The following is a 20,331-nucleotide window of genomic DNA, read 5'->3' as shown; positions in this document are numbered from 1 at the left end:
GAAAAAGGGTGAAAAAACCTTTAATTTGGAATGTGGAGGGGAAAGGCGGAGCCCCCCCAGCTCTGGGGGTGGCCCTGCCACCAGAACCCCCCAAAATTTGGGGGGGTACGAATTGGGGAGGGGTCGCGGCTGCTGCTGGGGCTCAGCTGACGAGGCCTGGGGGGAGAAGGGAAAGGGGTGAGGGACCCCAAATTCCCCTCCCCCACATTCCCCTGGGGGTGCCCCCAGCCCCAAAATCCCCCCGGGATCCCCAAAATCCCCCCGGGACCCCCAAAATCCCCCCGGGACCCCCAAAATCCCCCCGGGATCCCCAAAATCCCCCCGGGACCCCCAGAACTCACCCAGGTAATCATCCATCAAGGAGCCGATGGCAAACTGGGGGGAGGAGGGAAGAACTTCAGGATTTCCCCCAAAATTTGGGATTTTCCCCCAGATTTTAGAATTTCCCTCCAAATTCTGGGATTTCCCTCCACTTTTTGGAATTTCCTCTGAAATCCCAAAATTTCCTCCCCAAGGCCCAGAATTTTCTCCCCAAATTTTGTGATTTCCTCCTCAATTTCGGGAATTTCCCCCCAATTTTAGGATTTCCCTCAAAACCCCAGAATTCCCCCCAGATTTTCAGGATTTCCCCCCCACATCCCAAAATTTCCTCCCCCAATTTCAGTATTTTCCCCCATTTTTTGGGATTTCCCTCCCAAATCTTGGGATATTCCCCCCCAGATTTCAGGATTTTCCCCCCCCAGATTTTGGGTATTTTTTGGGTATTTTTTGGGTATTTTTTGGGTATTTTTGGGGTATTTTTTTTTCCCAGATTTTCAGGATTTCCCCCCCCCAATTTTGGGGTTTTTCCCCCCAATTTGGGGTCCCCCCCCCTCACTGACGATGTCGTTCTTGTCCACCCGGGTCCCCACGATCTTCAGCCGGATCTCATCGTCCTGCTGGATCACGATGTCCTGGGGGGACACACGGACGGACAGACGGACATTGGGGACCCCCTGGCACCCCCTGAACCCCCCCAAACCCCCCAGAATCCCCCTAGGACCCTTCAGGACCCCCCCAAACCCTTCAGGACCCCCCCAATCCCCTCAGGACCCTGCTGGATCACGATGTCCTGGGGGGACACACGGACAGACGGACATTGGGGACCCCCTGGGACCCCCCCAGGACCACCCTGACCCCTCAGACCCTCCCAAAACCCCCCAGAATCCCCCTAGGACCCCCCCAAAATCACCCAAGACCCCCCCAGAAGCCTCAGGAACCCCCAAAATCCCTCCAGACCCCCCCAAAACGCCCCCAAGACCCTCCCAGGACCACTCAAAACCCCCCAGAACCCCCTGGGACCCTCCCCAGAGCCCCTTTAGACCCACCCAGGACCCTCAAGATCCCCCCAGGACCCCCCCAGATCCCCCCCGGGACCCCCCCAGAATTCTCCAGACCCCCCCTGGACCCCCCCAGGACCCTCCCCAGGCCCCCCCCTCACCTCGTCCACGGTTTTGTAGCAGGGGGGGTTGGAGTTGGGGTCGAATTCCATCTCGGAGGGGATGGACTGGGGGGGATGGGGGGGTCAGGGGGCTCCGGGGGGGCCCAGGGGGTCCCCAAAGGGATCCGGGGGCAGATTCGGGAAATTCGAGGGTCCCCAAAGGGATCCTGGGGCAGATTTGGGAGATTTGGAGACCCCAAAGGGGTTTTGGGGGCAGATTTGGGAGATTTGGGGACCCCAAAGGGGTTTTGGGGGCAGATTTGGGAGATTTGGAGACCCCAAAGGGGTTTTGGGGGCAGATTTGGGAAATTCGAGGGTCCCCAAAGGGGTTTTGGGGCAGATTTGGGAGATTTGGAGACCCCAAAGGGGTTTTGGGGGCAGATTTGGGAGATTTGGGGACCCCAAAGGGGTTTTGGGGGCAGATTTGGGAAATTCAAGGTTCCCAAAGGGGTTTTGGGGGCAGATTTGGGAGATTTGGGGGCCCTCAGGGAAATCTGGGGGGAAATGGGGGGGGTGTTTGGGGTCCCTTCCCCCCCCCCCAGTGACATTTTTGGGGTGGTCCCGCCCCCTTTTTGGACAGCCCCTCCCCTTTTGGGTGTCCCCGCCCCCTTTTTGGGCAGCCCCTCCCCCTTTTTGGGGGTCCCCCCCCTCTTTTGCGTGGCTTCTCCCTGGTTTTGGGTCCCCCCTCCCCCTTTTTTGCATGACCCCTCCCCCTTTTTTGTTTCCCCCTCCCCTTCTTGGGTGGCCCCGCCCCTTTTGGGGTGTCCCCGCCCCCTTTTTGTGTCCCCGCCCCCCTCACGTGGCGGGAGATGAAGCAGGACATGGGCCCGATCTCGGTGAACAGCCCGACCTGGGGAAACGGGGGGAAAAGGGACAAAAATGGGGAAAAACGGGATAAAAATGGGGAAAAATGGGTCAGGAATGGGGCAAAAAGGGACATAAATGGGAGAAATGGGGAGAAATGGGAAAAGAGGGATAAAAATGGATGAGAAAGGCACAGAAATGGGGAAAGAGAGTAAAAATGGGGAAAAAGGGACAGAAATGGGAAAAAAGGGACGGAAAGGGGTAAAAGGGACAGAAATGGGGGAGAAATGGGGTAAAAATGGGGGGAAAGGAACAGAAACAGGAAAAAGGGAAATAAATAGGAAAAAATGGGGTAAAAGGGACAGAAATGGGGGAGAAATGGGGTAAAAATGGGGGAGAAATGGGGTAAAAATGGGGTAAAAGGGACAGAAATGGGAAAAAAGGATAGAAATGGGAAAAATGGGACAGAAATGGGAAAAATGGGACAGAAATTGGAAAAAATGGGGTAAAAGGGACAGAAATGGGAAAAAAGGGTACAAAAATAGGAAAAGAAGGACAGAAATGGTAAAAATGGGACAGAAAGGGGACAAAAAGGATAAAAACAGGAAAAAAGGGACAGAAATGGTAAAAATGGGACCAAAAAGGGGCCCCTGGCCCCTCCCAGGTGGTTCCAAACTGTCCCCGTGTCCCCCCAGGTGACCCCAAACCCCCCCGGTGTGACCCCAGGTGACCCCAGCGTGACCCCAGGTGACCCCAGTGTGACCCCAGTGTGACCCCGTGTGACCCCAGTGTGACCCCTGACCTTGTTGACCTGGGTGACCACGGCGTCCACGACCTCGCCCTTGAAGGGCCGGAACACGATGGCCTTGTAGCGGACGGGGTACAGGACAAAGCCCCGGCCAGGCTGGATCACCCCGGCCCCGATGTTATCGATGGTGGTCACTGCTATAACGAACCCGTACCTGAAATGGAATTATTGGGGGTTTATTGGGGTTTTATTGGGGTTTATTGGGGTTTTATTGGGGTTTATTGGGGTTTTATTGGGGTTTTATTGGGGTTCGGATCACCCTGGCCCCGATGTTATCGATGGTGGTCACTGCTATAACGAACCCGTACCTGAAATGGAATTATTGGGGGTTTTTTGGGGTTTATTGGGGTTTATTGGGATTTATTGGGGTTTTATTGGGGTTTTATTGGGGTTTATTGGGGGTTTATTGGGGTTTTATTGGGGTTTATTGGGGTTTTATTTGGTTTCATTGGGGTTCGGATCACCCCGGCCCCGATGTTATCGATGGTGGTGACGGCAATGACAAACCCGTACCTGAAATAAAGGATTTGGGGTTTTATTGGGATTTTATTGGGGTTTATTGGGGTTTATTGGGGTTTTATTTGGGTTTATTGGGGTTCGGATCACCCCGGCCCCGATGTTGTCGATGGTGGTGACAGCAATGACAAACCCGTACCTGAAATAGGATTTATATTAAATTTATTGGGATTTATAAAGGATTTATGGGGGTTTTATTGGGGTTTATTGGGGTTTATTTGAGTTTATTTGGATTAGTTTGGTTTTATTGGGATTTATTGCAATTTATTGGGATTTGCTTGGGGTTCATTGGGGTTTATTGAGGTTCATTGGGGTTTATTGGGATTTATATTAAATTTATTGGGGTTTATTGGGGTTTATTGGGGCATTGGGGTGACCCAGAGGCATCTCAGCAGAATTTGGGGGGATTTGGGGGATTTTAGGGTGGATTTGGGGAGTCCCGGGTTTTTTGGGGGCCGTTTTTGGGGATTTTTGGGATTCCCGGAATACCGGGAGTTCCCCGGGGGATCCCGGGGGTGTCCCAGGGAAGGATTTTGGGTTTTCCGCGGTTGTTTTTGGGATTTTCGTTCCGTTCCGGTTCCCCCCGGTTCCCTCCCGGTTCCCCCCGGTTCCCTCCCGGTTCCCCCCGGTCCCCGCGCTCACTTCCCGGTGCAGGTCCCCTCCACCTCGGTGAAGAGTTTCTGTTTGACGGTGTTGAGCAGGTTGGGCCCGAAGTACCGGGGGTGCAGGAGGATCTCGTGCTCCAGGGAGATCTGGGGGCACCGGGAGGCACCGGAAGTTACCGGGAGGCACCGGAAGTTACCGGGAGCGCTCCGGGAGGGCCCCCAAGGGCGGGAAGACCCCCGGGACCCCCCCCCCGGTGTGACACGTGACCTCCCGGTGCCGCACGTGACCCCCCGGTGCCGCTCACGTGGTAAAACATCCTCGAGCCGCCGCCGCTTCCGCCAACGCTTCCGCTTCCGCCGGAAGTGACGCGCCTCGCCAGCGAGAGCGTTGCTGATTGGTGGCCAAGTCGCAAAGCCCCGCCCACCAAGCTGAGAACGGCTCTCAGGGAAGGGGCGGGGTTACGGCCCGAGAGAGGGCGGTGATTGGTCGGTTATGAGGGATGGGCGGGGATGGGCGGGTGATTGACAGGGCGGGGACCAGGCGGGCCCCGGGAGCCCCAGAGACCTCCTGGGACCCCCGGGACCTCCCGGACACCCCCAGACCCTCCCAAAGACCCCCCAAAACACCCGAGGACCCTCTCGAGACCCCCCAAAACCCTCAAGGAGCTTCCGGACACCCCCAGATCCTCCTGAGACCCCCCCAAACCCTCAAGGACCTTCCGGACACCCCCAGATCCTCCTGAGACCCCCCAAAACCCCCTCAGGACACCCTTAGGGACCTCCCAGCCCCTCCTGAGACCCCCAAAACATCCCAGGATCCTCCCAAGACAGCCCTGAGACGCCCCCAAACCCCCTCCAGGATCTCTGGGACGCCCCCAGACCCTCCTGAGCCCCCAAACCTTTCCCCAAACCCTCTCTCTACCCATCCACACACCCCCAAGGACCTCCCAGACCCTCCCAAACCCCCTCGGGAACCTCCCCAAACACCCCCAGCCCCTCCCAACCCCCCCTTGGGACCCCCACACTCCACACCCTTCTCTCTTTCCTTTCCTTTTATTACAAATCCGTCTCCCCACCCCAAACCCCCCCAAACCCCCGAATGCCTCTCTTTGCCCCCGCTCAGGGGTAGAACCTGGCGGCCAGCAGCCCCAGCCGGTGGATGTTCCTGTGCAGCACGGCGTGCAGCACCGCCAGGTGCTTGCTGACGTCGCCGTCCCGCCCGAAGTCCCTGCGGAACACGCCCAGCTCGGGCTGGAAGGTGAATTTCTGGGGCAGGGGGCTGTTCTCGCGCAGGTAGCCCCAGACGCTGAGCAGCAGCAGGTGCACCTCGAACGGCGCCAGCTCGGGGAACAGCTCGTGCATGTTGCCCAGCACGGGCGGCAGCAGCGAGCCCTCGGCCAGCAGCGCCACCAGCGCGCACGACGCCCGCAGGTGCCAGGGCGAGGCGCCCGTGCTGGGCTCCCTGCAGGCGTCCCAGTGCGCCACCAGCCCGGCCAGGAGCCCGCGCAGCAGCACCGAGCAGTAGCACAGGGCGGGGTGCCCGCCGGCCACGAGCCGCAGCAGCGGGAACAGCAGCGGGTGCTGCCGGAAGCGCCGCAGGATGCGCAGGTCCCGCTCCACCGTGGCCCGGGCCAGCTCCTCGGGCGGCCAGGCCAGCTCGGCGCCGGCGGCCTCGGGGCACACGGCCTCCACCAGCGCCGCCGCCACCGCCTTGGCGGCCTCGGCGGGGCCGGAGCCGCGGCAGCAGCGCAGCAGGAGGCTCAGGAAGGTCTGCGTGTTGCGGTTCAGCTCCTCGGGGCCGCGCCGGCCCGGCCCGGCGGGCGGCTTGAGCCCGCGGCCGATGACGCCGGCGTGGAACACGGACCAGACGCCGCCCGCCGTGGTGAGGCCGGCGGTGAAGCGCTGGTTGGTGTCCAGCAGCGACACGGGCGGCGGCGCGGGGGCGGCCGCGGCCTCGGGGCCGGGCGGGTCGGCGCTGCCCCCGAACAGCTCCGCGTTGCGCCCGCCCAGCGCGCCCTCCACCAGCTGCGCCAGCACGGCCTTGGCGGCCGCGGGGCTGACGGCGCTGAGCCGCGCCAGCAGCCGCACGCCCGGCGCCAGCGCGGCCGCGTCGCCCCGGCGCAGCCCCGCGAAGAAGCCGCGCACGGCGGTGCGCACGGCGGGCAGGAGGTGCGCGGGGGGCAGCGCCCGGGGCAGCGGGCACGCCGCCAGCAGCCGGCACGCCGCCTCCGCCACCTCGGCGCGCGGGTGCAGCAGCAGCTGCGCCAGGTCCGGCAGGTGCCGCGCCAGCGCCGCGCCCAGCGCCGCCTCCCCGGCGTCGCCGTCGTCGCCGCGCGGCTGCAGCAGCAGCAGGGAGAGGTTGCGCAGGAGCTGCGCCAGCTGCGGCTCGGGCAGGCGGCCGGCGTGGATCTGCGCCACGGCGGCGGCCACGGCGGCGGGCAGCGGGTCGGGCAGCACCGCCCGCAGCCCCGCGTGCAGCTGCGGCGCCAGCGCCAGCTCCTCGGGCGTGCGCGCCAGCGCCAGCAGGTAGAACAGCGCCTCGGCGGCGCCGTGCGGGGCCGAGTGCACGGCCAGCAGCGCCAGCAGCTGGTGCTGCCACAGGCAGCGGCGCCGCTCCAGGCGCAGCGTGTCCTGGCACAGCTCCCGCACGTGCGGCCGCAGCGCCTCCAGGAACGGCACCGGGCGCGCCGGGCACTCGGCCAGGCTGGCGGAGCTCCGCGCGTGCACCAGTTTCTGCAGGTGCAGCAGCAGCAGCTGCAGCAGGCGCTCGCAGGCCTCGCGGACGCCCTCGTGCAGCGCCGGGCCCGGCGCCGTGATCACCGAGGCGGGGGCGGCCGTGGCCAGCAGGAAGCGCAGCGTGCGCAGCGCCCCCGCGGAGGTGTGGCACAGCAGGTGAACCACCACGCCCACCACGCCCTCCAGCTCGTCCCTGGGCACCGAGGAGAAGTGCTGGTGCAGCTGGTTGAGCACCGGGGGCTTGAGGGAGTCCACCAGCTCCGGGGACACGGCGGCCAGCAGCGCCGGGGACATCAGCGCCAGCTGCAGCAGGAAGGGCACCGTGGCCTTGTGGTGCTCCCGGGGCGAGCCCAGGCTCTCGTGGAACATCCTCAGCAGCTCCTGCTTGATGCTGCCGGCGTGGCGCGAGGCCAGGTGGCCCAGGATCCCCACCACCGAGGCGATCTTGGGGACGCGCTTGTCGCCCGCCGTCCCCGCCGCCTCGGCGCCGCCGTGGGCGCAGAAATCCTTGAGGCCGCAGGAGAGGACGCGGCTGATGATGGTGCCGGGGAAGGAGGAGCCCACGTGCGCCACCACCCAGTCGAAGTGCGGCGAGTGCTGCACCGAGGTGTCCAGCAGCGCGTCCACGCAGGCGTCGGGGCAGCTGCCCACCATGGCGGCCAGGCACTGGCTGTAGATGTCCAGCAGGGCCCGCGTGGCCGGGCAGGCCATCCACAGCTGCAGCAGCTCGTTCAGGCTGGCGGCGGGAGGCACCCCGGGCCTGTTGGCGTACTTGCTGCTCAGCTGCCCCATCAGCTCGCTGGCCCACGCGGCCACGCCGGGCGCCCACGCCCGCGGGTTGGCGGCCACCAGCTCGGCCAGCGCCCTGCGCGCCTCCTGCAGCACCTCGGAGCCGGGCGTGGCCTTGGGGGCGGGCCCGGGGGCGGGGCTCTCGCGCTGCAGCAGGTGCTGGCACACCTGGTCGTCAAAGAGGCCCCGCAGGTGCTGCAGGGCGGCGTGGCGGGCGGGGGGGAGGCAGCGCAGCAGGCGCAGGGCGCAGCGGGCGTGGGCAGGGGGGGACAGGGGAGTGCCCTGCACCGGGTCCAGCCCGCTCAGGAACGCCTTCACCTCCTGGGACAGCTCCTGGGCGCTGTGGGAGGGAGAAAATGGGGTTAGAATGGGGTAAAAATGGGTTAAAATGGGGTAAAATGGGGTAAAATGGGACAGGGATGTGCCCTGCACGGGGTCCAGCCCGCTCAGGAACACCTTCACCTCCTGGGACAGCTCCTGGGCGCTGTGGGAGGGGAGAAAATGGGTTAAAATGGGGGAAAATGGGATTAAAACGGGATTAAAATGGGGTGAAATTGATTAAAATCTGGGGAAAATGGAGTTAAACGGGATTAAAATGGGGTAAAATGGTGGTAAAAGGACACGAGGGTGCCCTGCACTGGGATTCACCTCCTGGGACAGCTCTTGGGTGTAAGGGAGGGAGAAAATGGATTAAAATGGGAAAAAATCAGGTTAAAATAGGGGGGTAAAATTGGTTAAAGTTGGGGTAAAGGGGGGTTAAAATGGGTTAAAGAGGGTTACAGAGGGGGTGAAAGGGGAGCATGGGGTTGGAGGGGGTTAAGAAGCAATTAAATAAAAGTTCAAATGGGTTAGAAAAGGTTAAACAGGGTTTAAAAGGATAAAAAAGAGGGTAAAAAGGGTGAAAAAGGTTTAAAACTGGTTAAAAACAGGATTAAAAAAAGGAAGGGGGTCGCTGAGGGGGGGTCGGTCCCGGTTCCGGGGGTCGCCGCTCCCACCGCCAGGGAGGTTCCGGGGGCTCTCCCCTCCCACCCCCGGTACCCCCAGGGGTCCCCCGGTACCTGAGCGGCGGCCGGGGGGGGCTGGCGGCTCCGGGGGGGTCGCACAGCGCCATGATGGCGGCGGCGGCCGGGCCGGGCGGCTGCGCATGCGGCTGAAAGCGTCCGGCACCGGAAGTGCCCCACCCGCCCCCGCGGCTGAGCGCGATGGTTCCGCCCCTGTCGCGGTGTCACCGTGAAAAGAGTCCCCCCCTGGAGCTGTGCCACCCCTCCCCACCAAGGACAAAAACGGGGACAGAGAATGAGAAGAGATCCCTTTATTTGGGATACTGGGGGGACTGGGGACACTGGGGGACACTGGGAGGGACTGGGGGGGAATTGGGGACACTGGGAGGGGTTGGGGACAGTGAGTGGGAGGGACTGGGAGACACTGGGGAAGGCCAGGGGACATTGGGAGATACTGGGAGGGACTGGGAGGGGCTGGGAATGGACTGGGAGCGGACTGGGGACACTGGGAGGGACTGGGGGACACTGGGACAGGGACTGGAGCAGGGATTTGGGGCACTGGGAGAGACTGGGAGGGACTGGGAGCAAGGCCTGGGGCACTGGTGCCAAACTGGGGCCGTTGCAGACGGACTGGGGACACCGGTGACAAACAGGTGGCCCCTCATGGACACAGAGGGGGCATCGGGGAAGGTTCCAGCGTGGTGAACCGGTGGCACTGGGATGGCCCCGGGACTGGCACCGGGCCGGCCCCGCGCTCACTCCGCCGCCACCTCCGCCATCTCCACGTCGCCGTTCCCCGTCCCCGCCTCCTCCCGCGGCCTCTTCGCCTCGGTCACCGCCGCCTTCAGCGCTGGGGACACCGGGAGGGGCTCAGGGACCTGGTGCCGTCCCCGGTGTCCCCCGGAGTCCCCCGGTATCCCCTGCCCGCTCACCCCGCAGCCGCTTCATCTCCTTCCGCAGCCGCTTCCCCCACACCGGGGCCGGAGCTGCGGGCACCGACAGCGACCTGGAGCGGAGAGAGCACCGGGACCCCGCCTCGGTTACCGGGAGAGCACCGGGATAGCACCGGGAGGGGACGGGGGGGCGCTCACCGCCGCTTCTGCCGCCGGCCCCGCGCCCGCTCCCGCCGCCGCTTGAAGAGCTTCTTACGCAGCTCCTGTGGGGAAATACGGGGTCACCGGCGGGGTCCCGCCGTTACCGGAGACCCCTCACGGTACCGGTTACCGGGAGTCCCGGTGAGGATGGGGATTCCCGCCCTCCCCGCGGGCTGTTCCTCCCGCCAGGCTCCTTCTGAAGCCGCCGCGGTGTCCCGGGAGCCCTCCCGGTGCCTCCCGGTGCTCTCCCCGTGTTCCCGGTCACCGTTCGGGGCCGGTTGATTTTCCCTCCGATCCCCATCGTGCAACTTCCGGTCCGGCACCACTTCCGGTCCGACCGCACTTCCGGTCACTAAACCCCGCCCCGTTTGTCGCGCCCCGTGCGGAGCGAGCTCTGATTGGCTGTGGTGGCGAGAGCCCCCACCCATATTAAAATCTCTTTTAGGCCGCCGCCCCTTTTCTTTTAGTTCGTTTTCATTGGTTGGCGGGCGCGCGCCGGCGCCGTTGATTTGTGGGATTCTCCGAGGCCCCGCCCACACGCGCGCTATATAAAATGGCCGCCTCCCCTCAGAGCGTTCTTTGGACGCTGGGTCAGCAGCGGGCTCGGTCGGATTTTTGGGTTGGTTTTGGTTTTAAACGGAGCAGGGGCCTCCCCGGGAAAATCCTCTCGTTCTTGGCGGGCCCCGGCGTTTCCGTGCCGGGCTCCGTGATGTGCGGAGGGAAAGCAGCGACCGGCGCGATGTCTTCGGTGCCGGCGGTGGCGTCCGCCGGTCCCACCCTCACACGCCGGGACAAGGCCCCGGGCGCGGCTCCCCTGGGAGCTCCAGGGCGCTCGGGCCGCCGCTTCACCGCCATTTTCTCCTCTGCAGGGCCCGCTGAAGGACCAAGAAAGCCACGGGACTGCGCCAGCGGCGGATGGGTGATTTTATACTTTAAATTGTTAATAAACAAAAGCTCTGAACCGCTTTAGTCTCGTGTCTGCTTTCGCGTCCCGGGGTGAGGGCGTGGATCTGATCCCGACGGTCCAGGGGCGATCCGGCCGTAAAGGGGGGACGACTCCAGTTTCTACCAGCTGCCATCTCTATGATGCCCATGTGGCGGAGCGAATTTTCGGTCCTCCCAGCCGCCATCTCTATGGTTTCAAGGTGGCGCAGCGGATTTCCGGTCCTCTCAGCCGGCGTGTCTATGGTTTCAAGGTGGCGCAGCGGATTTCCGGTCCTCCCAGCCGCCGTCTCTATGCTCCGGGCGGGCCAGAGCGGCGCCGGAAGTGCCGGGGAAGCGGCGATGGCGCTGGACCGGCGGTGGCCCCTGGCGCTCGCCCGCGGCGCCGTCCCGGTGGCGCTGGGGCTGCTGCTGTGGGTGGCGATCGCGGGCGGCGAGCAGGAGCGGCAGCAGACGCTGAAGGTACGGGGGGAAGTGGGCGGTGGGGACGCCTCGGGGACCGGAACCGGCGGTGACCCCTCCGCGGTGTTCCCGGTTCGGCAGGGCCAGCCCGGCGCGGACGCCGGGAGTTTAGCGCAGCGGCGGCGCCACAATGAGCTGATCATGGCGGCGCTGCGCGAGGCGGCCGAGACCGACGACAACGTGGCGCACCGGGCGGTGCCGTGGCGGAAGTGACGTCAGCACCGGGAGCCCCCTCACACTCCGTTTCCCGGTGTCCCGCCCTTTTCCCCGGAACCATCAAGGCTGCGCGCGGTTGCGCACGGAACTTCTTTTTTTTTTTTTTTTTTTTTTTTTTGCGCGGTTGCACCCGGAGTGCTATAAATGACGGACACTTCCGGCGTCTCTTCCGGTTCGGCCATGTCGCGACCGCGGGGCGCGGAGGCCGCACCGGAGGCGGCGCCGGTACCGGGGCCCGGTCCGGGCTCGCCGCGGCCGCTGTTCGGCGGCTGCTGGAGCTGCCGCCTGCTGAGCGGCGCGGGGCTGCTCATGGCCGCCGTCTGGGTGTACCAGGGGCCGCGGAACGCCATGAAAAAGGGGATCGCGCCCTCCATGGGCGCCATCGCCCAGATGACCTTCGCTGCCGGTGAGGGGCGGGGCGGAAACCGAGGGGAGGGGGCGGGGACCGATGGGAGGGCGCGCGGTCTGAGTTTTGGCGGGAAAATGGGGACGGTTTCCATGGAAACGAGGGCGGGGCAGGGTGAGGGTGGCCCCGGGATGGACCCAAAAATTTCTAAAATTGTTCCCAAAATCTCGGGGGTTGGGGAGGGGTCGGAGTTCCCATGGGTGGGGGAGGGACCCCAGGTGTGCCCAGGTGACCCCCAGGTGTATCCAGGTGTGCTTTGGTGACCCCAGGGATCCCCAGGTGTGCCCAAAGACCCTCAAATACTCCCGGGTGTCCCCCCAGGTGTGACCCCCAAGTGTCCCCATTGTCCCGCCAGGTGACCCCGGCTGTGCCCAGGTGTGACCCCCCAGGTGTGACCCCCCAGGTGACCCCCAGGTGTCCCCCCTGTCCCCCAGGTCTGGCCAGCTGGGCCATCGTCATCCTCGCCGACCCCGTGGGACGCTGGCAGCGCCGCGAGCCCTGAGGGGACCCCAAAAACGGGAATGGGACCCCAAAAACGGCACCGGGACCCAAAAACTGCTCTGAGGACCCCAAAAACAACGAGGGGACCCCAAGAAAGGCACCGGGAACCCCAAACTGGTTTGGGGACCCCAAAAACACCCGGGGGGCTCCAAAGCTGCTCTGGAGACCCCAAAAACCCCGGGGGGATTCCAATAAATCACCAGGACCCCCGAAGCTGCTCTGGGGAGGGGGCGCAGGACAGGACAAACTTGAGCTTTTGGGGTGTTTTGGGTTTATTTGGGGTTCTTGGGGTGCCCCCCTCAGCTCCCCTCTTTCTTGGCCACGATGACGACGGCGGAGGGAACCAGGCCTGGAATGGGGAGGGAGAGGTCAGGGAACCCCAAAATACCCCAGGGACCCCCAAATCCCCCAAGGACCCCAAATTCTCCCCAGTGACCCCCGATTCTCACCAGGGACTCCCCAACTTCCCCAAGGACCCCTCAAACCCCTCTCGTGGCCCTCAAAACCCCCTTGAGATCCCCCCTAGAACCCCCCAAAGCCCACCCAGGGACCCCCGAAATTCCCTCATGGACCCTCTCAAACACCCCTTAAATCCTCCACAGACCCCCAAATCCTCTGGAGATCCCCCCAAACCTCCCCAGTGACCCCCAAATTCCCCCAAGGACCCGCCAAATACCGCCCAGCTCCCACACGGAGCTTTTAAACCCCCCCCAAAGACCCTGCAGATCCTCCCAGGGACCCCCAAACCCCCTCGGGACCGCTCAAACCCCCTCAGGACCCCCTCAAATCCCCTCAGGACCCCCTCAAATCCCCCCCCAAACCCCCCCAAGGACCCCTCAAAGCCCCCATTTCTGCCCAAAGCCCCCTCCCCGTGTCTCACCCAGCTCCTGCAGGGGTTTCTCCATGTCCTCCTCCGTGAAGAGGCGCCGGGGAAACGCCGTGCGGAGGCTGAAGGGCTCGGGGGGGCCCCCGGCCCCGCCCCCGGCCCCGCCCCCCGGGCCCCGGTGCAGCTCCACAAAGAGGCGAACGGCGGCGAGCGGCTCCCGGGCACGGAAACTCTGAGTGAGGGCGCGGCCGTCGGGGAGACGGACCTGGGGAGAAATGGGGGGAAAATGGCCCAAAAATCACCCCAAAATCAGCCAAAATCACCCCAAAATGACCCTGGGAAACTCTGAGTGAGGGCGCGGCCGTCAGGGAGACGGACCTGGGGAGAAATGAGCTAAAAATCAGAGAAAAATGGCCCAAAAACTGCCAAAAATCACCCCAAAATCACCCAGGGAAACTCTGAGTGAGGGCCCAGCTGTCCAGGAGACGGACCTGGGGAAAAATGGGCCAGAAATGGGGGGAAATGGCCCAAAATCACCCCAAAATCACCCCAAAATCAGCCCAAAATGACCCTGGGAAACTCTGAGAGAGGGCCCGGCCGTCAGGGAGACGGACCTGGGGAGAAATGGGCCAGAAATGGGGGGAAAATGGCCCAAAAATTGCCAAAAATCACCCCAAAATTATACAGGGAAAGTCTGAGTGAGGGCCCGGCCGTCAGGGAGACGGACCTGGGGGAAATGAGCTAAAAATGGGGGGAAAATGGCCCAAAATCACCCCAAAATGACTCAATATCAGCCAAAAATGACCCTAAATCAGCCAAACATGGCCCTAAATCAGCCAAAAATAGCCCAAATTCATCCAAGATCACTCCTAACCTCAATCAGGGAGCCAAAAATCACCCTAAATCAGCCAAAAATTACCTAAAGTCAGCACAAATCACCCCTAAATCATCCAAAATAATCCAAATCCAAAATCACCCCAAATCAGCCCAAAATCATCTCTAAATCCAGCAGGGGAGCCAAAATCACCCCAAAATCATAGGAAATCACCCAAAATCAGGCAAAAATGCCCCAAAATCAGCCCTAATCCCATCATGGAGACCAAAATCGGCCCAAAATCGCCCCAAAGTCACCCCAAAATCACCTGAAACCCCAGCAGGGAGCCCTAAATCACCTGTAACCACCCCAATATCATCCAAAATCACCCCAGATCACCACAAAATCACCCAAAAATTCCTTGAAATCCCAGCAAGGAGCCCCAAAATCCATCAGGGAGCCCCAAACCCCCCCCGGATCCCCCCAAATCCCCGGGTCCCACCTGGATCCTGCACTCCTCGTATTCCCGCGGCGCCGGCGCCTCCTGGCAGGGCTGGGCCGGGGGGTTCGGGGGGCTCGGGGCGAACTGGGGGGGACAAAGGGGGGAAATGGGGGGGTCCCGGTGGGGCTGGACCCCGAACTCTGCTCGGGGGGCGCCCGAAATCCCCTGGGACCCCCAAAATCCCGTGGGATCCCCCAAAATCCCATGGGACCCCTCAGGTTTTGGGATCCCCCCAAAATCCCATGGGATCCCCAAAATCCCGTGGGACCCCCAAAATCCCATGGGATCCCTTCATGTTTTGGGATTCCCAAATCCTCTGGGGTCCCCCCCCAAATCTTCTGAGATTTTTCCAAACTTTTTTGGGGCTCCCCCCCCACAAAATCCTTTGGGATCTTCCCCAATTTCTGGGGATCCCTCAAATCCTTTTGGATCCCCACCCACTCCTTTGGGATCCCCCAAAATCTTCTTGGATTCTTCCAATATTTTGGAATACCCCCAAAATCCTTTGGAATCCCCCCCAAATCCTTTGGAATCCCCCCCAAATCCTTTGGCATCCCCTCAGATTTTTTGGGATTCCCCCCCCAATTTTTGGGGCCCCCCTCACCCTCTGTGCTCGCTCTGCCTTGTCCCTCTCGATCTTCTCCCGCACTCGCTGCCTGTGGGAACAGGGAGGGAAAATTCCACTGATTTTGGGATTCCCTGAAACTTTCTGGGGTTTCACGGGAGGTTTTGGGGTTTTTAAGGAGATTCTGGGGTTTTTAAGGAGGTTTTCAGGGTTTTTTTGGGGTTTCCCGAGGTTCTGTGGGGCTGCGGGTTCTGAGGGCTTCATGAGGTGCCTTGGCCCAGGCAGCGCCTCCTGGGGGTTTTAAATGGGAAAAAATTTTGGGGGATTTCCTAAAACTTTTTGGGGTTTTTAAGGAGATTTTGGGCTTTTTAAGGAGATTTTGGGGTTTTTAAGGAGGTTTTCGGGGTTTTTTTGGGGGTTCTTTGAGGTTTTGTGGGGCTGCGGGTTCTGAGGGGTTCGTGAGGTGCCTTGGCCCAGGCAGCGCCTCCTGGGGGTTTTAAATGGAAAAAAATCCAGGATTTTTGGGGATTTCCTAAAACTTTTTGGGGTTTCCCGGGAGATTTTGGGGTTTTTAAGGAGATTTTGGGGTTTTTAAGGAGGTTTTTGGGGTTTCTTTTAGAGTTCCCCGAGGCTTTTTGGGCCCGGGGGTTCTGAGGGCTTCGTGAGGTGCCTTGGCCCAGGCAGCCCCTCCTGGGGGTTTTAAATGGGAAAAAATCCGGGATTTTGGGGGATTTCCTAAAACTTTTTGGGCTTTTTAAGGAGATTTTGGGCTTTTTAAGGAGATTTTGGGGTTTTTAAGGAGGTTTTTGGGGTTTTTTTAGGGTTCCCCGATGTCTTTTGGGCCCGGGGGTTCTGAGGGCTTCGTGCGGCGCCCCCTGGCGGCCCGGAGGACTCGGCCTGGGCAGTTCTGGTTTTTTTTGGGGTTTTTTTTTGGGATGGAATTTTGGGGTTTCCCGAGGTTCTGGGGTTCCCCCCCGGGGCCGCTCCCTGCTCACCGCGCCGCCCTCTCCTCGGCCCGGTCCCGCCGCCGCTCCTCGGCCGCGCGGCGCCGCTCCTCGTCCCGGCGCCATTCGCGGAGCTTGGAGAGCTCCTGGCCCCGGCGGCGCCGCTCGCGCTCCTGCCCCGCCTCCGACAGCGCCCTGCGAGCGGGAAAACTCCCGAAATCAGCGATTCTGAACCCAAAATAACCCGGAACCCCTAAAAACTGAACCACTAAATCACCCTGAACCCCAAATCCTGAACCCCCAAATAACCCTGAACCCCAAATCCCGGGGTCACTGAGCTCCCCCTGCTCCTGCCCCGCCTCCGACAGCGCCCTGCGGCCCAAAATCAGCGATTCTGAACCCAAAATAACCCTGAACCCAAAATCCTGAACCACTAAATCACCCTGAACCCCTAAAAACTGCGCCCCAAATCCTGAACCTCAAAATAACCCTGAACCACTAAATCACCCTGAACCTCAAAATAACCCTGAACCCCTAAAAACTGAACCCCAAATCACCCTGAGCCCCAAATCCTGAACCCCAAAATAACCCTGAACCCCAAATCCCGGGGTCACGGAGCTCCCACTGCTCCTGCCCCGCCTCCAACAGCGCCCTGGGAGCGGGAAAACTCCCGAAATCAGCGATTCTGAACCCAAAATAATCCTGAACCCCAAATCCTGAACCCCAAAATAACCCTGAACCCATAAAAACTGAACCCCAAACCCCTGAACCCCAAATCCCGGGGTCCCTGAGCTCCCACTGCTCCTGCCCCGCCTCCGACAGTGCCCTGCGGGCCCAAAATCAGCGATTCTGAACCCAAAATAACCCTGAACCCCAAATCCTGAACCCAAAATAACCCTGAACCCCAAATCCTGAACCCCAAAATAACCCGGGACCCCTAAATCCTGAACCCTAAAACCCTGAGCCCCAAATCCCGGAGTCCCTGAGCTCCTCTCACTTGTGCTCCTGCCCGGCCTCCGACAGCGCCCTGCGACCCCAAAATCAAAAATTCTGAAGCTCAAAATCTCCCAGAACCTCAAAATTCTCCCTGAACACCCAAATTCCTCCTTTCAATCCCCCAAAGTTCCCCTTAGAACCCCCCAAACTCCATCCTGAAGCCCCAAAATTCCCCTTGAATCCCCAAAGTTTCCCCTCTGCACCCATAAATCCTTCCTAGGACCCCCCGAATCCTCCCCAAACTCCAAACTTTCCCCTAAATCCCTAAATTTCCCCCCCAAATCCCCCCTTGAACCCCAAATTCCCTCCCTAAACCCCCAAATCCTCCCTGAACCCTCCAAATTTCCACTTTGAACCCATAAATCCTGCCCAAAACCCCCAAATTCCACCCTGGAACCCCAAATCCTCCCCAAATTCACTTCTGGGTCTCGTCCTGCTCCCCCGCCGGCGCCCGGGGCCCCCCCAGCAGCGCCCCCAGGTCCGGGGGGGTCTCGGGGTCCGAGTCCGAGTCGGGGTCGTCCTCGTGAGCCACCAGCCTGGGGGGGGCAAAATCAGGGGGGTCCCCAAAATTCGGGGGGGGGGTCCCCAAAATCAGGGGGCTGGCACAAAATCAGAGGCGGTTTGTGGGTCCTGGAGGGGTTTTGAGGGGTCCCAGGGGGATTTTTGGGGGGGGTCTCGGGGGAATTTGGGGTCACAGCAGGATTTTGGTGAGTTTGGGGGGTTTGAGGGAGGGTTTTGGGGTCTCAGAGGGGTTTTGGGGGGTCCCAGGGGAGGTTTGGGGGGTCTCAGGGGGGTTTTAGGGTCCCTGGGGTTTTTTGGGGGGGTCTCAGGAGGTTTTGGGGGTCTCGGGGGTTTTTGGGGGGTCTCAGGGAGGTTTTGGGGGTCTCAGGGGGTTTTTTGGGGTCCTTGGGAAGGGTTTTGGGGGGTCCCGGGGAAGTTTTGGTGTCTCGCGGGGGTTTGGGGGTCTCGAAGGGGATTTAGGGGTCCCGGGGTTTTTTTTTGGGGGGGTCCCGGTTGTTTTGGGGTCCCGGGGGTTGTTTTGGGGTCCCGGTATTTTCCGTCTCGCCCCTCACCAGTCCATGGCCGGTTCCACCCCGCGGTTCCCGGTCAGCGCCAGCGCCTTCGCCCTGCGGGACCGACCCGGGGGGGGGTCACAAGGGAGCTCCGGGACCCCCCCCAAAATCCCGGGGCCGCCCCAATCCCCCCCCGGGGGCCCATTCCCGGCCCCTCTCCGGTTACCGGGGACCCTCCCCCGCTGTCCCCGCCCTCACGCGCGCCGGGCCCCGAATCCCATCTCCAGCAGCGCCTCCAGGGCCCGCTCGGGCCCGGCCCCGCCGCCCGCAGCCATCATGGCGGCACCGGCGCCGCGCGTCACGTGGGAGGGAGAGGGGCGGGGCCGAGGTCACGTGGGGACGGCGGCCGGGAAGGGACAGAAGGCGGAGGGAACGCGAACGGAGCGGAGAAACTCAAAGAGTGACGCCGAAATCACAAAAATACCCAAAAACCCGCCCTAAAATGATCCCAGAACCAACCCAAAAATACCCCAAAAGCACTCTAAAGTGCCCCCAAAACCAATCAAAAAATACCCCAAATCCTCTCCCAAAAATATCCCAAAACTCACCCAAAATTACCTCAGAACTCGACCCCCAATGTGACCCCAAATCCAGCCCTAAAAGTCACCCAAAAATAGCCCAAAACCGACCCAAAATTACCCCAAAACCTGACCCCAAAACCAACCCAAAAGTACCCCCAAAACCTGACCCCAAAACCAACCCAAAAATACCCCAAAACCCCCAAAATTCTTAAATTTGGACCAGAATTTTTTCGGGTTGATTGCGGAGGGAAATTTTGGGGGAGCTTGGAGGGATTGAGGGGGATTTGGGAGGAAATTCAGAGGAATTTGGGGGAAATTGGGGAATTTTGGGGAAATTCAGGGGATTTTTGAGGAAATTTGAGGGCAATTTGGGGGATTTTGGGGAAAATTTGGAGGAATTTGGGGGAAAATGGGGTGTTTTGTGGAAATTAATGGGAATTTGGGGGAAACTTGAGGGGAAATTTTGGGGAAATTTTGGGGGTTTTGGGGCTCCCGTCCCTCCCCCTCCCCCAATAAATCCAAACTCATTTCCGGGGTGTGGGGGAGGGGCCGAAGCCTTTATTGACCCCCCCAGGTCGGGGGTGGGGGCGGGGCTCAGGAGCTGGAGCAGAGATGGCGCTGCCGGAGGGGGGAGGGGCTGTCCGCGACAGGGGGGAGGGGCGTGGGCGTGGCCCCCTCCTGCCCCTCCCCCTCTTCCTCCTCTTCCTCCTGCCCCTCCCCCCTCCTTGGGGGCGGGGCTGAGCAGGGGCTGGTCTGGGGGAGGGGGGGAGGGGCGGTCAGAGCCCCCAGACCCAAATTTGGGCCCCTCCCCCCCCCAAGTTCGGCCCCCTCCCCCCCCCCATTTTTGAGCTCCCCGCCCCCAATCCGGGCCCCTCCCCCCCGCCCCACCCCCCCTCCGGATTTTGGGGTTTTTTTGGGGGCGCTGCCCCTCCCCCACCTGGGCCTGGCTCCGAGGCTCCCACGATTTCGGGCTCCTCCGAATTTTGGGGGGGGTCTGGAAGGTCTGGGGGGGTGGGGGGAGGGGGGGAAAGGAATCAACTTCAACATTCCCAGAAATCCTAAAAATCCCACCCAAAAATCCCCCCAAAATCCCAACCAAAAATCCCCAAAAATCCCCTGAAAATCCCACCCAAAAATCCCATCCAAAGCCTCCCCAAAATCCTCCCCAAAAATCCCCAAAATCCCAGCCAAAAATCTTCACCCACAAATCCCCAAAACCTCCCCAAAGTCTTCCTCCAAATCCCTCCCAAATATCCCCAAAATCTCCTTAAAATCCCCAAAATCTCCCCGAAATCCCTCCCAAAAAATCTCCCCAAAATTCCCGTGAACAAATCCACAAATTCTCCCCAAACTTCCCCAAATTTCCTTCAAATTCCTCAGCTCCCCCCCCCATCCTCACCTGGCCCCTCCCCCTCCCCCATTGCCCCTCCCCCTCCCCATTGCCCCTCCCCCCTCCCCATTGCCCCTCCCCCTCTCACCTGGCCCCTCCCCCTCCCCGTTTGTTCCTCTCTGGTTCCTCCGTTCCTGTTGGGGGAGGGGCTCAGGTGAGCTCAGCCGTGGGGGAGGGGAGGGAGGATCCCCCCCAGCCCCTCCCCCAGCCCCTCCCCCAGCCCCTCCCCCATTGGCTGACCTGGGCCGGGCGGGGGCGGGGCCGTTGGGGGCCCCTCCCCCACTGCAGGTACCCCCCCGAGGGTCAGCAGGGCCAGGAGGGTCCAATTGCCGGCCACGCC

General features: G+C 61.6%; 6 protein-coding genes and 1 non-coding gene across 15 annotated transcripts; 3 read left to right on the top strand and 4 right to left on the bottom strand.

Annotated features, from left to right (window-relative positions):
• Positions 1 to 4: 4 nt before the first annotated feature.
• POLR2G (RNA polymerase II subunit G) lies at positions 5 to 4,806 on the bottom strand. 4 transcript variants are annotated; one of them, XM_071420976.1, is made up of 9 exons: positions 4,519 to 4,775; positions 4,251 to 4,360; positions 3,726 to 3,747; positions 3,087 to 3,224; positions 2,280 to 2,330; positions 1,481 to 1,546; positions 882 to 953; positions 342 to 375; positions 5 to 156 (listed from the first exon to the last, which is right to left on the bottom strand). In XM_071420976.1, the coding sequence occupies exons 1-9, from the start codon at positions 4,528 to 4,530 to the stop codon at positions 143 to 145; spliced, it is 519 nt and encodes a 172-aa protein (XP_071277077.1). In that variant the 5' UTR covers positions 4,531 to 4,775; the 3' UTR covers positions 5 to 142. The 4 variants fall into 4 exon arrangements, with proteins under 4 accessions (XP_071277077.1, XP_071277075.1, XP_071277078.1 ...); XM_071420974.1 differs by lacking the exon at positions 3,726 to 3,747 and adding an exon at positions 3,584 to 3,605 and having other exon boundaries at positions 4,519 to 4,771; XM_071420977.1 differs by lacking the exons at positions 2,280 to 2,330; positions 3,726 to 3,747 and adding an exon at positions 3,584 to 3,605 and having other exon boundaries at positions 4,519 to 4,806.
• A 472-nt stretch (positions 4,807 to 5,278) lies between these two features.
• Positions 5,279 to 8,973, bottom strand: INTS5 (integrator complex subunit 5). Of its 2 annotated transcripts, none has more exons than XM_071420981.1 (2): positions 8,797 to 8,973; positions 5,279 to 8,222 (listed from the first exon to the last, which is right to left on the bottom strand). In XM_071420981.1, the coding sequence occupies exons 1-2, from the start codon at positions 8,847 to 8,849 to the stop codon at positions 5,333 to 5,335; spliced, it is 2,943 nt and encodes a 980-aa protein (XP_071277082.1). In that variant the 5' UTR covers positions 8,850 to 8,973; the 3' UTR covers positions 5,279 to 5,332. The 2 variants fall into 2 exon arrangements, with proteins under 2 accessions (XP_071277082.1, XP_071277083.1); XM_071420982.1 differs by having other exon boundaries at positions 5,279 to 8,078.
• Positions 8,974 to 9,035: 62 nt separating this feature from the next.
• On the bottom strand, positions 9,036 to 10,245 carry CUNH11orf98 (chromosome unknown C11orf98 homolog). The gene is made up of 4 exons (XM_071420991.1): positions 10,099 to 10,245; positions 9,831 to 9,895; positions 9,672 to 9,745; positions 9,036 to 9,589 (listed from the first exon to the last, which is right to left on the bottom strand). Exons 1-4 carry the CDS (start codon positions 10,132 to 10,134, stop codon positions 9,495 to 9,497), a joined length of 270 nt encoding a protein of 89 aa, XP_071277092.1. The 5' UTR covers positions 10,135 to 10,245; the 3' UTR covers positions 9,036 to 9,494.
• Positions 10,246 to 10,496: 251 nt separating this feature from the next.
• On the top strand, positions 10,497 to 10,630 carry LOC139587115 (small nucleolar RNA SNORA57). Its single transcript, XR_011678219.1, has one exon. It is a non-coding gene; the product is annotated as a small nucleolar RNA SNORA57 (small nucleolar RNA).
• Positions 10,631 to 11,059: 429 nt separating this feature from the next.
• Positions 11,060 to 11,611, top strand: UQCC3 (ubiquinol-cytochrome c reductase complex assembly factor 3). The gene is made up of 2 exons (XM_071420989.1): positions 11,060 to 11,237; positions 11,319 to 11,611. The coding sequence occupies exons 1-2, from the start codon at positions 11,070 to 11,072 to the stop codon at positions 11,448 to 11,450; spliced, it is 300 nt and encodes a 99-aa protein (XP_071277090.1). The 5' UTR covers positions 11,060 to 11,069; the 3' UTR covers positions 11,451 to 11,611.
• Positions 11,598 to 12,612, top strand: DMAC1 (distal membrane arm assembly component 1). Its single transcript, XM_071420990.1, has 2 exons — positions 11,598 to 11,859; positions 12,294 to 12,612. The coding sequence occupies exons 1-2, from the start codon at positions 11,598 to 11,600 to the stop codon at positions 12,359 to 12,361; spliced, it is 330 nt and encodes a 109-aa protein (XP_071277091.1). The 3' UTR covers positions 12,362 to 12,612.
• A 2-nt stretch (positions 12,613 to 12,614) lies between these two features.
• On the bottom strand, positions 12,615 to 20,331 carry UBXN1 (UBX domain protein 1). 5 transcript variants are annotated; one of them, XM_071420983.1, is made up of 12 exons: positions 20,232 to 20,331; positions 20,080 to 20,125; positions 19,539 to 19,604; positions 18,279 to 19,354; positions 18,081 to 18,134; positions 17,427 to 17,543; positions 16,310 to 16,383; positions 16,063 to 16,279; positions 15,107 to 15,158; positions 14,503 to 14,586; positions 13,241 to 13,451; positions 12,615 to 12,709 (listed from the first exon to the last, which is right to left on the bottom strand). In XM_071420983.1, the coding sequence occupies exons 4-12, from the start codon at positions 18,356 to 18,358 to the stop codon at positions 12,660 to 12,662; spliced, it is 939 nt and encodes a 312-aa protein (XP_071277084.1). In that variant the 5' UTR covers positions 18,359 to 19,354; positions 19,539 to 19,604; positions 20,080 to 20,125; positions 20,232 to 20,331; the 3' UTR covers positions 12,615 to 12,659. The 5 variants fall into 5 exon arrangements, with proteins under 5 accessions (XP_071277084.1, XP_071277087.1, XP_071277085.1 ...); XM_071420987.1 differs by lacking the exons at positions 12,615 to 12,709; positions 13,241 to 13,451 and adding an exon at positions 13,463 to 13,564; XM_071420988.1 differs by lacking the exons at positions 12,615 to 12,709; positions 13,241 to 13,451 and adding an exon at positions 13,691 to 13,913.

This window comes from Agelaius tricolor, unplaced genomic scaffold, assembly GCF_023055355.1.
Source record: "Agelaius tricolor isolate 1412-34295 unplaced genomic scaffold, bAgeTri1.0.p SCAF_180, whole genome shotgun sequence".
NCBI classification, from domain to species: Eukaryota; Metazoa; Chordata; class Aves; order Passeriformes; family Icteridae; genus Agelaius; species Agelaius tricolor.
The sequence above is the reverse complement of the archived record's forward strand: the minus strand, read 5'-3'. Positions and strand labels throughout refer to the sequence as shown.

Bases quoted from the DNA above. Each gene is read 5' to 3' on its own strand.
- POLR2G (XM_071420976.1), bottom strand. The intron at 1,547-2,279 runs GTGAGGGGGGCG...CATCCCCCCCAG, and splicing joins CCTGCTTCATCTCCCGCCAC to TCCATCCCCTCCGAGATGGA. The intron at 376-881 runs GTCAGTGAGGGG...TCCTCCCCCCAG, and splicing joins GGGTGGACAAGAACGACATC to TTTGCCATCGGCTCCTTGAT.
- INTS5 (XM_071420981.1), bottom strand. From the start codon at position 8,849: ATGGCGCTGTGCGACCCCCCCGGAGCCGCCAGCCCCCCCCGGCCGCCG. The intron at 8,223-8,796 runs GTACCGGGGGAC...CCCCTCCCACAG, and splicing joins CCCCCCCGGCCGCCGCTCAG to CGCCCAGGAGCTGTCCCAGG.
- CUNH11orf98 (XM_071420991.1), bottom strand. From the start codon at position 10,134: ATGGGGATCGGAGGGAAAATCAACCGGCCCCGAACG. The intron at 9,896-10,098 runs GTGACCGGGAAC...ATTTCCCCACAG, and splicing joins AAATCAACCGGCCCCGAACG to GAGCTGCGTAAGAAGCTCTT. The intron at 9,590-9,671 runs GTGAGCGGGCAG...CGGTGTCCCCAG, and splicing joins GGAGATGAAGCGGCTGCGGG to CGCTGAAGGCGGCGGTGACC.
- UQCC3 (XM_071420989.1), top strand. From the start codon at position 11,070: ATGCTCCGGGCGGGCCAGAGCGGCGCCGGAAGTGCCGGGGAAGCGGCG. The intron at 11,238-11,318 runs GTACGGGGGGAA...CCGGTTCGGCAG, and splicing joins AGCGGCAGCAGACGCTGAAG to GGCCAGCCCGGCGCGGACGC.
- DMAC1 (XM_071420990.1), top strand. From the start codon at position 11,598: ATGACGGACACTTCCGGCGTCTCTTCCGGTTCGGCCATGTCGCGACCG. The intron at 11,860-12,293 runs GTGAGGGGCGGG...CCTGTCCCCCAG, and splicing joins CCAGATGACCTTCGCTGCCG to GTCTGGCCAGCTGGGCCATC.
- UBXN1 (XM_071420983.1), bottom strand. From the start codon at position 18,358: ATGATGGCTGCGGGCGGCGGGGCCGGGCCCGAGCGGGCCCTGGAGGCG. The intron at 17,544-18,080 runs GTGAGGGGCGAG...TGCCCCCCCCAG, and splicing joins GTGGAACCGGCCATGGACTG to GCTGGTGGCTCACGAGGACG. The intron at 16,384-17,426 runs GTGAATTTGGGG...TTTGGGCCGCAG, and splicing joins GAGCAGGACGAGACCCAGAA to GGCGCTGTCGGAGGCGGGGC.